At 40.6% G+C, this 15,732-nt stretch overlaps 1 protein-coding gene across 1 annotated transcript in view; it reads right to left on the minus strand.

The window, feature by feature from the left end:
• Positions 1 to 580: 580 nt before the first annotated feature.
• SNTB1 (syntrophin beta 1) overlaps positions 581 to 15,732 on the minus strand; it is a 276,718-nt gene continuing 261,566 nt past the window's right edge. The window contains exons 5-7 of the mRNA XM_015454815.4: positions 11,107 to 11,303; positions 7,395 to 7,585; positions 581 to 3,759 (exon numbers count right to left, since the gene is read on the minus strand). Coding sequence (XP_015310301.3) covers positions 3,667 to 3,759; positions 7,395 to 7,585; positions 11,107 to 11,303 — 481 coding nt within the window. The 3' untranslated portion in view covers positions 581 to 3,666. The remainder of the gene's footprint in view (positions 3,760 to 7,394; positions 7,586 to 11,106; positions 11,304 to 15,732) is intronic.

The raw sequence follows: 15,732 nt of genomic DNA on the forward strand, positions 1-15,732 counted from the left end.
TAATAATTTGGGGACAATATTAATATTCTAGGGATCTGTTAAACTTTGCTGCAATGGGAAAAAGAAAAAACACTTTTTTTTTCCCCCCGAGATGGAGTCTTGCTCTTGTCACCCAGGCTGGAGTGCAATGGCATGATCTCGGCTCCCTGCAACCTCCGCTTCCTGGGTTCAAGCGATTTTCCTGCCTCAGCCTCCTGAGTAGCTGGGATTATAGGCACATGCCACCAGGCCTGGCTAATTTTTGCATTTTTAGGAGAGACAGGGTTTCATCATGCTGGCCAGGCTGGTCTCAAACTCCTGACCTCAGGTGATCTGCCCGCCTCGGCCTCCCAAAGTTCTGGGATTACAGGCGTGAGCCACTGTGCCCGGCCAAACCTATATATTTTTAAATGAATTCAGAAAAGTAAAAATAAGTGAAAACACAAACGTGTTGCTAGTGGCATCCCCCTTATCCTTCAGCACTTGATGGAAGAGAATAGCAAGACTTGCCTTCATACTCCCATGCTCTTCTATGAGTATTGTAAAACCACTGTCCAGGTCACCGTATTGTATATTTAGAATATCATATAAACTTCTGCACTGGAAATCAGAGGTGAATATTTATTTAATTCATATATAAATTTTACATAATATTCATGGTGCTATAAATATAGGCACATTTTTTTTTAAAGTCCAGATACATCCAAAAATTACCCCCTCACTGTAGCCTCCTATTGCAATCCCCTCAAGATGGAATATCTAACGCGTTTGTAAAACAGGGGTCAGAAAGGCCCTGCCCATTAATTTTAAAACTTTCTGACCATCAAAACCACTCTTTCCTGCTTCAACCAAGCAGAGTCAACAAGGAACATGTGTTTTCAGGGTTTTAATTGCACTAGTTGATGAATTAAGTAAATGCCTCTGCCTGGGTAGTTTGTAATAGGTTTATGGTTTGGTTTCTCCTACTTAGTTCAAGTAAGAGAAAGAAAAACCAGTATCTATATTCCTATTGGCCTTCTTTAAATTCCTATGAGATGGCCTAAAAGGATGTCACCGCACCAGGGGACTCAACCACATCTACTGAAAAATAGGCCGGTTCCCATAAAGTACAGATTAAAACATCATTCATTTATATTGGTTTTCATTTGGGGACAAACATTGTAAATTTAATAATTCATGGGATTGAGCACAGAGCAAATTGGACAAAAACAAATTCCTCAAAGTGACTTGGTTGATTCATTGACTGTACCCAAGCATGATGCAGACTTACGAGTTTGTGTCATACACACCAGCACACATCAGGCAAGATTAAAATCTACAGTGTAAAGTCATTGTAACTTGAATTCAAAATGAGAAAAAAATGAATATTGGAAATTGATTCATTAGAGCCTCTCTATTATGATACATTTTAACTTGGGGGGAAAAATGATTCAATACACAATTATCTTAGTCAAATTTTCTATTTCTTGCTAATAACATTTTAATTTACTCCAGAAAATGCATTAATTTTATTCAAATATATTTTCCTAAAATATAAATAATTAAATGTTTATAAATGTAGAGAATGTAGTTTCCATTGACCCCCACGCAGATATTAATCAGTCCAAAACTTAAGTGATAAGGAAATCATATTTGTAATTATGATCATTTTAATTTGTCTATAAATATATAATAGAATCTTGGCAACTTAATTATGAGCAGTTAACTCATACTTCATGTAGAACCGAGCACCTTAGATTACATATTGTTGAATTTAACTATTGGCATTAATATATGTATTTTAATATGTTATTTACAATACACAATTATAATTCTCTTGTATAACAACATTCCAGTGATTTTGAAAATATATAGTGAAAGTGCAATATAATTTACAAATGCATCAAAGCTTTTCTATGGTATTCAAGCTGGGACTTGACTTTTCAGCATTTGAAAATAGAAACAAACAAAAAGTCAATATCCTAAAGCTGTGTTTTCTAAAGCATTAAAAAAACAAAACAAAACCCACTAGCTTCACAAGATGCTCCATTAGAAAGGAGTCCCGTAGGTAAGTGTGAGGAATGGCTCACCAGATTTCCCCTTGAAGAATCACAATGAACTTTAAAATCTTCAAGGAGGCAATTGTGAAATCTGTTTAACATTTTTCAGCTCAGTAAAGTGTATTAACAAACCCCTACCTCCCCCCAGCAAAACACCACTCGGTCAAGCCCCTTGGAACCTAGCGTCATATGATATATTCTTTGGGGAAATGCTGATTTAAAATAAAACTTTGCAATTCAATAAACAAATATGTCTGAGTGAGTAAAATCATGTTCCTTTAACACAGTTTCACTTTTTGAAGCTCTTTGCATGGGTATTTGTTAACGTATGATTCTTTAAAACACACAGGTCTAACAAGAGATGTCTGTCTGTGTAAACTACAGGAAAAGTGTTCGAAATGTTTATAGAGATCCTAGAGCTCATTTTCAAGGTTTGAGAAAAATGACTTCAAAATCAATAGGTGTTATTTTTAGCGAATTTGATTTGAAAGATAAAAGCAAAAGCATTAAATCAGTAATGTGCTATGTCTGAAAATATTCCTGTAGAAAAATATCAGGTCATTATATTATTTCCCTGGAATTCTGAAAGGACTGCAGATACTATCAATAGATTTGATTATAGCAGTCAGTCTATATGTAAAACCCAGCATTGTCCAGAATTAAATGAGGCTGCTCTATTACTTGCTTGAAAATGCATGCATACAAGCACAGGCAAAAACAAGGGTCAGTAAGTTGCTTACTATTTCCACTGAAAACCATGAAATAGGGATAATTAGTTAACTCCAACAATGTGAGTTGTTTTATATGTGTATCAGATGACAATCTTTTCTGAAAAAATACCCATAATTCACTCTCTATAAATAAAGCTGTAATTCTTGGCTACAAGACAGCAGATCTTGGTGTGAGTGTAGTCCCAGAATTAATCCTTTGTGCATACAACTCTTTAGCAAAGCTTATCAAGTTAAGCAGTCTACTTTGGCTCAGATTCTACTAGCTTACAGCTCAGATCAGTATCTGATGCTTTATTTAATTCCTGCTCAGTATATGCTAATGGAATCATTCTACACTACTGAAAGATAATTCGTGTTTAAAAAGTAACAGCTGCTTCATACTTAAATAGAAGGTGGGTTTCTATTTGAAATATATTTCTTTTCCTACAAGTGAAAGTCAACTCAGCAAGAATTGGGAAATAAATCACAATAAAAAAAGGGATCATTGTTACTGGGCATAGGGGCTAGGAGGAGTAGGTAAAAATGTCCATTTCTCAACTATTTGGGCCTTGTGTACCTGGTGAACCAGTTACCTAGGAACTGGGATGATTAAGATCTGCACATGCTGTTCTAATGGTCATGTCCTTGTTGTCATTATTTCAAAGCTATGCTGTGTGTTTCCCGTCACCTCACCTCTTTAACCTTGTACTGTTCTAGAAAGTTTTACTCTGATATTTCTCACGGTACTTTCGCAGGGTATCCCTTGTAGTTGCTGAAACTGATAGAGGAGTCTGGGACAGTTACATATGACTCTTGAGGGCTAAAGCTGACTGTAGCACGCTACATCTGGTGCACTGCTCACTACAGATGGTGTCTGATGTCACGTTCTCTGGTGGCATTGCAGCCCTTCTTTTCTTAAAGGCAAGTCGCCCCGGTCTTCAGGCCACCAAGCCCAGTCTTGTAATCTTAGCTGACAGGAAGGAATGAATGATGAAAACAATTGGCTTGGGGCAGGAATGAAGGTCCAGTTGCTGAAATTTAAAAAGAAGAGAGCATGAGCGATTTTAAATTAATGCTTGATGTAGATGAGTGATTTGCACATTAAATGAATCTATATGCACTTCCTGCTTTTAAGTGTTAACTGGAGCAGTTATGCTCTAAAATCATTGCCCCTCCATCAGAGAAATGCAAATCAAAACCACAATGAGATACCATCTCACACCAGTTAGAATGGCAATCATTAAAAAGTCAGGAAACAACAGGTGCTGGAGAGGATGTGGAGAAATAGGAACACTTTTACACTGTTGGTGGGATTGTAAACTAGTTCAACCATTATGGAAAACAGTATGGTGATTCCTCAAGGATCTAGAACTAGAAGTACCATATGACCCAGCCATCCCATTACTGGGTATATACCCAAAGGATTATAAGTCATGCTGCTATAAAGACACATGCACACATGTGTTCATTGCAGCACTATTCACAATAGCAAAGACTTGGAATCATCCCAAATGTCCATCAGTGACAGACTGGATTAAGAAAATGTGGCACATATATATACACCATGGAATACTATGCAGCCATAAAAAAAGATGAGTTTGTGTCCTTTGTAGGGACATGGATGAAGCTGGAGACCATCATTCTCAGCAAACTATCGCAAGAACAGAAAACCAAACACCGCATGTTCTCACTCATAGGTAGGAACTGAACAATGAGATCACTTGGACTCGGGAAGGGGAACATCACACACCGGGGCCTATGATGAGGAGGGGGAAGGGGGGAGGGATTGCACTGGGAGTTATACTTGATGTAAATGACTGGTTGATGGGTGCTGATGAGTTGATGGGTGCAGCGCACCAACATGGCACAAGTATACGTATGTAACAAACCTGCACGTTACGCACATGTACCCTAGAACTTAAAGTATAATAATAAAAAAAAGTAAAAATAAAATAAAATAAAATAAAATCATTGCCCCTCAATGAGATAAAGGAACAACTCTTTGAACTTATTCCTTACATCTCATGTATCTTTTTTCCAAAATAGGTCCTGTGAAATTTAGATATACCAATACCATAAATATTGATGTTGTCCTTCTTGACTGTCTAAGCCATTTATTTTTGGTACCACAATAGTGATATTTATTCATGTTGGATTTGATACAGTATGAAGCAGTACTAAATTTCACATCTGAAGATTAGGTTTGAATCCTGGTTCTGATGCTTTTCAGACGTACAATCTTGGATAAGTCTCTTAAAATTCTTCTCAGTCCTACTAATTCACAGTCATTTGAGTATTAAAGGAGCTACTATATGTGAAACTTCCTCATAAACTAAAACACAGAACCCATGCTAAGCAGCTGTGTGGTCATCATCCTCAGTCTTGAACTGTTTAAGCATGTATGCCACATCTCTGGGAAGGCACCATCTGAGTCTTATGCCTCTTGATGTGTTCCTTGAGAACCTGGCACACGCAAGACATACAGTCTGAGCAGGAGAGTCCTTCGGAAGTTGAATTTTATCACCTGACCTAATTTAGGGAAATTGGGAGAGCTGTTCTCAGTTCTCTTCTGCTGTCCCCAGTTTTGTTCTGATGATGACAATGTTGGAGAATCACAACCACCTGCGCATATTATAGCTACCAAAGTTAAGGTGGTACTCATTATGAGCCAGGTACTGTGCTAAATATCTTCTATCCACTATCTTATTTAATTCTCACAGCATCCCGATGAGGAAGCTATTGTTATTATCTCCATTTTTTTATATAGGGAAACTAAGATTCAGGGAAGTTATGAAACTTTCTGAAATATAGATCTTACAGTAAATGAAAAGCATGGACTCAAATGTAAGTCTGTCTAATGCCAGAGCCAGGGCTTAACCACAACATTCTATGTCACTAACACAGAAGGAAACTTTTGAAAGAGACATTAAAGATTAGCTACTTCAATCCGTATATTTTATGGATGGGAGACTGAGATAGAAAGCAATGAAAGGACTTTCCCAAGAGAGTTGGTGAGTTTGTTGCAGACTCAGAAAGAGAACCCAGGTCTTGACCCTCAGTTTACTGCATTTCCTACAGCTCATCTCTGCTCCCTTCCCCCTCCACACTGGGACGGTCTGTGGCCCACCTCCAGGATTGCTTAAACAGACATAGGGGGTAGAGGGGAAGGAGGCTGTGTCTGAATTTGAGCTTGTCAACTAAATGTACTGGCAGTAAAAATCAGTTCTTCCTAAATCTTCCAAGTCAGGTTGTAATTACTGGCAGAAAGGCTGAAATTTAGACATAAGTGATTTTCCTCATGGGCAAAAATAGCCTTGAATTTTTAAGCCAAGAATAAAGCAGGAGACTGATTCTTACTCTTTTCCACTTTGCTAGAGAGTAGTCACCTTTAGGAAAAAGCACACGATAGGTGATTGATAGAGCAGCAACTGAATTAGAAATATTCTTAGTAAAATGGACTTTCAAGTCACTACTTTATTTCCAAGTGGGTGCCTCACACTGAACCTACTGATTGAAACATACAAACAAACAAACATTTGATAAAAATTCTGTAGATCCATTTTAAAAGTTAGAAAAATGCTTGGCTAGAAATAACTCTCAGAAAGTGAATGTCAGCAAACCAAGTGTCAGCCACGGGGAATGGCCTCCATCATGGCTGCCTATGGCACTCGTGGCAAGAAATGTGGTACTGTCTTGGTACCAGAAGTATGGCATCATTTAGAAGAGTGGGGCTGCAATTTTGAGATAAAAAGTCCCTACGGTCTGTTAAGTGTGTTCTGCCCGTTTCTTCCTGAAAGCCAACAAATTCATTGAGTAACCCAGTGGCTAGGGAGGACCTAAACAGAGACTAGTCATTACAAAATCAAAGTCCTCTTTGAAGTTCTACATTTGACAGCTTAAATGAGATACTATGTTTTCCTGAAATGCCAAGGATGACACTTGCTAGAGAGTACAAGAATGTGCAATTCTCACCCTTCTGTGCAAGTGAAGTCATATACTTTTTCATTATGGCAGGCAGAAACCATCTCAGGAAATGATGAATTTCAACGCATGGACTACTTGCATTGAGATGAGACATATGTTACTTTCATGGATAAATTTGCTAATTTTGATGCATATTGTTTGACATCAGCTCCATTCTTCTGTGCCCTCCTCTGGCCCTCTCTCCACTCCAGTGGAGTTGATCAGTTTCTTTTCATTTTCCTGCTGCCCTCTTGCTCTGCTCCTCATCTGGCCCCTCCTGTCTCTTTGCTCTCTGTTCTCTCCTCGGAGACTTCCCTGATAGTAGGGACCATGTATTTTAGTTCACTGCATCCCTAACATCTAGCACAATGCCAAGGTTATAAGAGATGCTTGATACTTTTTAAAACTGCAGGGTACATTTTTTAAGCTGGTGAGACCCTATTTGATAAGAATTTAATCTAGCTTTGTAAAGGATTCTTTCCTTTGACTCAAATATTTATGTAGTCTTCTAATGGAAAATGAGACCGAAGAAAAGAACTTTGAAATAATTGAACCTAATCACTGTATTTCAAGGATCAAATAAAACATGGGCTTGCAAGTACATCATTAGCAGTCAAATGCTGAATAAGAGTAAGGCAGCATTATGTTGCATGATGAAATATTAATATATGAAATCACATGGTCTAAAGAAAAGTACACTTACAATCTCTCCATCTTTGCCTCCAAAATCTAAATACAGCATCCTGATTCCATCATCTGAAGACATTTTGAGCTTTTCATAAGGAGACTGTATGATGGTCTTGGGAAAGGCACCCTCCTGTGGTTCAGTGGTAACAGAAAATCCATTCTCATAATGTATGGTCAAACGGCACTCCTGGTTTTTGTAGGTGCAAGCTGAGAGAGAAAGAGAGAGAAAGAGAGAAAAAGAGACAAGTATGAACAATGGCGATCAATCCATTTTCCCAATCACTCACTTCATGCCTCCTCAGTCCCAGCGATCAGCTACAAATTTCTTACTAAAATAAAAGTATAGTCATTGTTCATGAAAATCTACTATTTGGATTTATTTTGGTGGTGTAATTTTAAAAGCCCCATAGAATTAAGGAAAAAAATGGAAAGAAATTCCTTTTGTTGGGATCTACTGACTGTTATCTGTGTTCTAGTCCCTATCTAGCCATCTAACACACAGGTCTATAGGTGTACTTGCCTTCCAACAGCCCTATAGGCCTTGTCTCAAGCCAGAAAAACAGAACTTTGATTTAAATAAGGCCAGCAGGCGCACTGGCTCACACCTGTAATCCCAACTTTGGGAGGCCGAGGCGGGCAGATCACTTGAGGTCAGGAGTTTGAGACCAGCCTGGCCAATATGGTGCAACCCCATCTCTACTAAAAATACAAATATTAGCCAGGCGTGGTGGTGTGTGCCTGTAGTCCCAGCTACTCTGGAGGCTGAGGCAGGAGAATGGCTTGAACCTGGGAGGCAGAGGTTGCCATAAGTCAAGATCGCTCCACTGTATTCCAGCCTGGGTGACAGACCAAGACTCTATCTCAAAAAAAAAAAAAAAAAATTTTTAAATAAATAAAGACACCTTTGAATCACCATCCTTATCATCATCAACACACACACACACACAATTATATCTACCACCTGGTGAAAGAAGACAGCATACACCCATGATATTATCAAAGTTAACTAATGTAAATACATAAGTCAGGAATGAGTAGTTTAGAAATAGTCTAATTTTTAATAGTCTAACAAATCTCGTTTTAGAAATTGAGAGGGGTGCTCTTTTAATTTCCCTGATGATCTTGGATCCTGGAAAAGCTGCTATTGCTGACAGACCTCAGATGTGGCATCTTCCATGAAGAGCACCCTGGGTGTGGCATCCAGGAATCTCAGGGGTGGCATCCACATGGTGCCCTCTGATCCAAAGGCACAAAGCAAAAACTTCTTGAGCAGGTGCGGTGCCAACTTTTATCTGGGATTCTCACTATGTTTAGGAAGAGTCCTGCTCTTTAAGCTTATGGGCTGGGCACGGGGACTGCCACAGCATCCTAACTCCTATTTAGGAAGACTTGTGAATGTTTAAAACTCTTGATCAAAGAGTTCTGAAAAAGGTTATTACGGATCAGATTGGATTTTTTTGCTTCATAAAACACCACATTTAACAGACCCTGACAAGTAAATTGGCTAAGGTTTTGATCTACATCTAAAAGTTCTGTAGGGAAACCAGGACACACCCTGCTGGGGGTGGGGCTTGGAGGCATAAGAGCAAATTCCTTTTCTTTTCTTTATTGATTGAGAACTTGCTGTACATCATCATTTGCTCCATGCAATGGATTTATTTTGGTGTTGTAATTTTAAAAGCCCCATAGAATTAAGGAAAAAAAAATGGGAAGAAATTCCTTTTGCTGGGATCTACTAGTCCCTATCTAACTATCTAAGAACACACAGGTCTATAGGTGTACTTGCCTTCCAATGGCCCTGTAGGTCTTGTCTCAAGCCAGAAAAAACAGAACTTTGATTTAAATAAGGCCAGCAGGTGCACTGGCTCACACCTGTAATCCCAACTTTGGGAGGCCGAGGCGGGCAGATAACTTGAGGTCAGGAGTTCGAGACCAGCCTTGAACTTCTGAAGCCTGAACACAGCCCGATATTATAGGTGGAAAAAGGAAAGCTCAGAGACATGAACACGTCACCAGTCCAGGTTGTTTGGCTTTCAAAATTCAAGTTCTTTGCACTCTGCCCTGTGTTCCTTCTGGGTCTGGCACTCAGGACAAGGAGGGATGTGGAGAAGGAGCTGGGCACAGAATTGCTCAACTTTCCTACCTCATGATAATGACAGTAGGTGGGGAGGCCTTCAAAGTTTTGGGGAAGAAATAGAGATCTCCATTGCTCACAGAATGCGGTGGATTTTAATCAGAGCTCTGATTAAAACATATGCCCTTTCTCCTGACTGACTTACAGATATCTTTCAACTTGTAACTAGCGCTCATCTTTTCCTCTAACAGGTCTATAACTCCTTCTGGGAACAGTCCCTGAACCCTGCCCTCTGCCAGCCCTCCCATCCAAGGATGTCCAAGGAAAATGGCACAGAGATTGTACTGATAGCACTGCCTCCCCATCTGTAATCCCAGCTACTTAGGAGGCTGAGGCAGCAGAATTGCTTGAACCCGGGAGGTGGAGGTTGCAGTGAGATCTCGCCATTGTACTCCAGCCCAGGTGACAAGAGCAAAACTCCATCCCCCACCCCCCAAAAAAAGTTTGTTTTTCAAAGTATGAAACTACCGACACATTAAATGCCTGGCATATAGCAGGTCTTTAATACATACTGTACTATAGAAGCGTTCTTCCTTCTACACACATCTCCCGTTTCTACCACCGACTTGCCCTTTCAAAGAGCTCTGTGTGGATGTGGCCTGTACTCACTCAGCACTTCCATTCTGCCTCTGCCTCTTCATTCACACCAGGGCAGGGGCACGGGTCACTCTTCCCAGAACTGTACCTTTGCTCTGCTTATTGCCACCACGATGCCTTTGGCTCCTGCTCTTTTTTTACTGCCCTGGGTCTCTAGTTGATATGGTTTGGATGTTTTATCCCCTCCAAATCTCATGCTGAAATGTAATCCCCAGTATGGAGGTGGGGCTTGGTGGAAGGTGTTTGGCTGTTGGGGGCGGATCCTTCATGAATAGCTTGGTTCCCTCCTCCTTTCAGTAATGAGTGAGCTCTTGCTTTGAATTCATGAGAGACCTGGTTGTTTAAAATAGTGCGGCACTTTCCTCTCCTCTCTCTCTCTCTCCTCTCTTCTATTGCCATGTGATATGCCAGTTCCCATTTGCCTTCCATCATGATGGGAAGCTTCCTGAGGCACCGGAAGCAGATGCCAGGACCATGATGATTCCTGTACCGTCTGTAGAACTGGGAGCCAAAGTAAACCTCTTTTCTTTATAAATTACCTGGCTTCAGGCATTTCTCTATAGCAGGCCAAACAGACTCACACACCTGTTTTCTGATCAATCCTATTAACTGCCTAATATATTTCCAATAATTTTATTCTGTGATAGATTACTCAGAATCAGTTTCTGCTGTCTGTAACCAAGCACACTGCTCATTCATGCCTCAAAGTTCATTCCTCCAGGAAGCCACCCAGAGGTTACAGGTAGGAGAACTGTAACCGACTATCCAATTTACCAAATTTTCTTGAATGAAGATAGGGTAAGTCTTTTTATAATCAAAGCTTTAGGTTACATTTTAGTAGGGCATAGACTTCCTTAATGTAGAAGAATTTAAATTTGCTTCTGGAATTTTAACTATCCCCAGAGGCCAGTGATGAAAACTACTGTAAGGCCCCAGTGGAGTAGAGGGTTCATCTTCCCCTAACAGTGTGTCCTCGGTAGCCCACTGCAGTACTCACCAGTGCTGATTTCAGCAATGAGTTCAGCAGAATTGTGGCAACCCTGTACTATGCTCCTTGTCCAGTGGGAGAGGTCCCTGCTGGTCTCTGCTCTGAAGAGATGTGTTTCAATCCCTTGCCTGGTACCAGTTCGCGTTGCAAAGGACAAATCCACACCAGCCTGGGGTGATCCCTTCCCTGGACCTGAATGGACCAGCCTGGAGAAAGAGAGAGAGAATGAGAGAGAGAGAGAGAGATCATCAAAATGGAGACTAGTTTATTCACCTGGCATATCACCTTGTATAAGACCCAAATTGGTGATCCGCTCTCATTTTTCTGGTCTGGAATCAAAGGGCTCCACTATACCCTGCTCTTCTGCCATCTCCTCTCCAATGGTAGCGTGAGGTTAAGATAGCACCCAAGAGCTGGACATCTGGACGAATATGCAAGGGAGTTCAATAACATGACTTTAATTTGTGCAAGTTCAACTATAAGGAAAAATAAATAAATATGAGTGAGAAAATAAATTAAATACTGTGTAAAATTCTCTCCAGCATTCCTTTCCTGAGCATCTATATGTCCCAGCACAAGCATGAAACAAGACTGAGAATCTATTATTTCCTGGGTGAGGCTTCACTTTCCTGTGTCTCTTGTAGTTTGAAACGTCGGGCTGCATTGAATGTACTTCTAGGTGTGCAATTTTTCATGCATGTAGCCCCTAAATGCAAACAAACAAGCTGGAACTCAGTTGAAGCAATAGCACTGGTGTATTTGCTAAAGCTCAAGGAAGAACTGGCAATGCTGGACTTCTTGAGAAGCAGTATGGAACTGCACTTTAGGGGAGATTTTCAAGAGAGATTTTTACCACCCAAGATTTTCACACTGACTTTTGAACTTACACTCAGCGTAAAATGTGACTTCCATAGTAAATATTTTCTGAAAGACCAGACTTGAAAGAGGAAGAATCAAAGTGCTCTGAGGGCCACCTTTGGAGCAGGGGCTAGGTCCTACTTCTTATTCATTGCTTTTGAACACTGGGATCTTTCATCCTCTCTCCTATGCCTCGATATCTCAATCTCCTTTTGGGAGAGACTTTTAAATCAATCATTTGCAGGGTAGCATAAGTCTAATTTAGTAAATGTGACTTCTCTCTAGGGTATTTTCATTTTAAGTCTCATCTTTTAATCCAGAAAGCAACACTTTACAATTTGCTAGAGAAATGCCAGGTGTCTAACCACATGGTGGATGCAAGAGTTATTTTCTTAGGCAAAAGGCTTGTTACCACTAGATTAAAATTGCACAGAGGAAATACAAAAGCTTATGTTCTCTTATAAACCTAAATACTGCAGGAACGAAATTATCAGTAGAATAAAGCAAATTATTACCTGTTGAATTTCTGGCAACAAGTTTGTTGTATAACTTGAAGGAGCTTTCTTTTACTTACAAAGTTAAAATTAGGCAGGAGGAGTGGTTTGCAAGGCCAACTCAAAGGAAAAGGGCATTTGAAAAGTCTTTAGGTTGAAAGAGTCATTAAAGATATGAAAGGCCAGGCACGGTGCCTCACACCAGCAATCCCAGCACTTTGGGAGGCTGCGACGGGCAGATCACCTGAGGTCAGGAGTTCAAGACCAGCCTGGCCAACATGGGAAACCCCTTCTCTACTAAAAATACAAAAATTAGCCCACCATGCACCTGTAGTCCCAGCTACTCGGGAGGCTGAGGCAGAATGGCTTGAATCTGGAAAGCAGAGATTGCAGTGACCTGAGATCGCACCACTGCACTCCAGCCTGGGCAACAGTGCGAGACTCTGTCTTACAAAAAAAAAAAAGAAAAAAAAGGTATGGCAGTTCCATGAATCTCATTGAGAGTAGTCTAGGACAGTGTGAAGGGAAATGACTGTTGGCATGGGTGCCCACACATGGGGATTTAACATGTAGAGATTAAGCCCAATTCATTCAGGAGGGAGGAGGGCATTTTGTAATAAGTGAGCCAGAGTCACTGAGAAGCTGCTAGAGGATTCAAATGAAAGTGAGGCTAAAGAAAACAGAAAGCATTTCTCTGAAGCCTACCTAGCATAGGCTTTAAAGGGACTGAGGGTAAAGGAAAAATTCATTAAGAAAAGGTATCTACAAGGAGCAAGAATGTATATGTATACTGTGTTTTCTTATTTGCTCAAAAGTGTATTTCAAAATAAGTTTTTAGACTTGAAAGTGTTTAAGCTTTAATTGCTTCAACAAATTAAATAGGTCAGCCAGGTGTGGTGGCTCACGCCTGTAATCCCAGCACTTTGGGAGGCCAAGGGGGATGGATCACGAGGTCAGGAGTTCAAGACCAGCCTGGCCAAGATGGTGAAACCCCATCTCTACTAAAAATACAAAAATTATCTGGGCATGGTGGCATGCACCTGTAATCCCAGCTACTTGGAAGGCTGAGGCAGAAAACTGCTTGAACCTGGGAGGCAGAGGTTGCAGTGAGCCGAGATCACGCCACTGCACTCCAGACTGGGTGACAGAGTGAGACTCCATCTCAAAAAAAAAAAAAAAAAAAAAAAAAAAGAAATTAAATTGCTCATGTGAGGTGCCATGGTGTAATGGTGAGCACTCTGTACTCTGAATCCAGAAATTAAATAGCTCACCCTGCCTTTTTGAAATTTTAACATCTATATCAGCTGATCACGGCTGGCAGGCTGCATGTTAAGCTGAAAAAGGACATAGGTTTGGCAGGCATACGAAGCTCTATTAGAACCCCATTCTGTCTGACATTTGTTAAACTTTTTAAGAATCATTACTTCTTAAAAAGTAAGGTCATGACCATCCTGGCTAACACAGTGAACTCCTATCTCTACTAAAAATGCAAAATATTAGCTGGCTGTGGTGGCCTGTGCCTGTAATCCCAGCTACTCGGGAGGCTGAGGCAGGAGAATCATTTGAACCCGAGAGGCAGAAGTTGAAGTGAGCCGAGATCGCACCACTGCGCTCCAGCCTGGGCGTCAGAGTGAGACTCCATCTCAAAAAAAAAAAAAAAAAAAAAAAAAAAAAAAAAAAAAAAAGTAAGGTTGTGTTGTGAAGATTAAATAACCAATGCTCTGTACCTATCACAGAAACTAGTATATGGTTTGTGCTCCATTCTTACCCCTACCCTTAGTTTCCTCATTTAAAAAATATAATACCTACCCCATAGGATTAGGATTAAATATAGTAAAGTATACAGAGCACTTCGTTCAGTATCTAGAACATTATAGTCGGCATTCAATAAAAACTGGTTCCCTTCTTCCTTCCCTGGCCTAACTTGTTCTCATTTTCCATACCCTAAATTTCCATCCAGAGGACATCAAGTCTGTCACGATCCAGAGCCAGCATAAATATATTGTAGAGGCAGAAGCAAAGTGAGAAAAAGATATGCCACTCTCATGGAGAATCCTAGGAGTTTCTGTGAATTTCCTACCAATATTTATTAGACTATAAAATTGAAATAAATAATAACTGGGAAAATGCAATTTGTTAGAAAATCCACGTTTGGTAGCTCAGGGTATGAGGAATGGAATTACTAAGAGAAAGGAACGAGGTCTGAGAAAGCCTGGAACCAAGCTGACCGATACCCTGAACAGGGAGAGCTTGATGGGAAGTCCAGTGTGTTCGAGAAGTAATAATGAAGAAGGTTTTTATTTATGTATGTATGTATTTATTTATTTAATAAATAAGAGAGTCTTGCTCTGTCACTGAGGCTGGCGAGCAGTGGTGTGATCTCGGCTCACTGCAACCTCCATCCCCTGGGTTCAAGCGATTCTCTGTCTCAGCCTCCTGAGTAGCTGGGATTACAGGCATGCACCACCACATCCGGCTAATTTTTGTATTTTTAGTAGAGATGGAGTTTTGCCATGTTGGCCAGGCTGGTCTCGAACTCCTGACCTCAGGTGATCTGCCTGCCTTGGCCTCCCAAAGTGCTGGGATTACAGGCATGAGCCGCCACACCCGGTCAAAGGAAGCTTTTAGAGCAGAAGTGCCAATCTTTTTGGCACCGGGGACTGGTTTCCCCATCTTTCGGGATGGGGTGGGGAATTGGTGATTGAGGGGAGGATGGTTTCAGGATGATTCCAGTGCATTACATTTATTGTGCACTTTATTGCTACTATTATTACGTTGTACTATATAATGAAATAATTATTCAACTCTCCATAATGTAGAATCAGTGGGAGCCCTGCACTTGTTTTCCTGCAAACTAGATGGTCCTATCTGGGGACAATGGGAGACAGTGACATATCATCAGGCACTAGATTCTCATAAGGAGCAATAGAGTTCGAACTCCTGCAATAATCTAAGGCTGCTGCTGATCTGACAGGAGGCAGAATTCAGGTGGTAATGCGAGCAATGGGGAGTGCTGTAAATACAGATGAAGCTTTGCTTCCTAGCTGCTCACCTCTGCTGTGCGGTCCCATTCCTAACATGCCACAGACCGCTACAGGTCCACGGCCTAGGTCTTGGGGACTGCTGTTTTACAGGAAGGGCTGTTGATGTTCTGTGTTATTCATCTCATCATAAAACTCTCATTGATTAATAAAAAGAGGCAAGAGGAAAATTGATTTTTCAACTCATCAAGTGTAAATTCTCTTTTATATTAAAGAACCTGGATATGCCATCTGAGGAACAG

Source organism: Macaca fascicularis, chromosome 8 (assembly GCF_037993035.2).
Source record: "Macaca fascicularis isolate 582-1 chromosome 8, T2T-MFA8v1.1".
In the NCBI taxonomy this organism is placed as follows: Eukaryota; Metazoa; Chordata; class Mammalia; order Primates; family Cercopithecidae; genus Macaca; species Macaca fascicularis.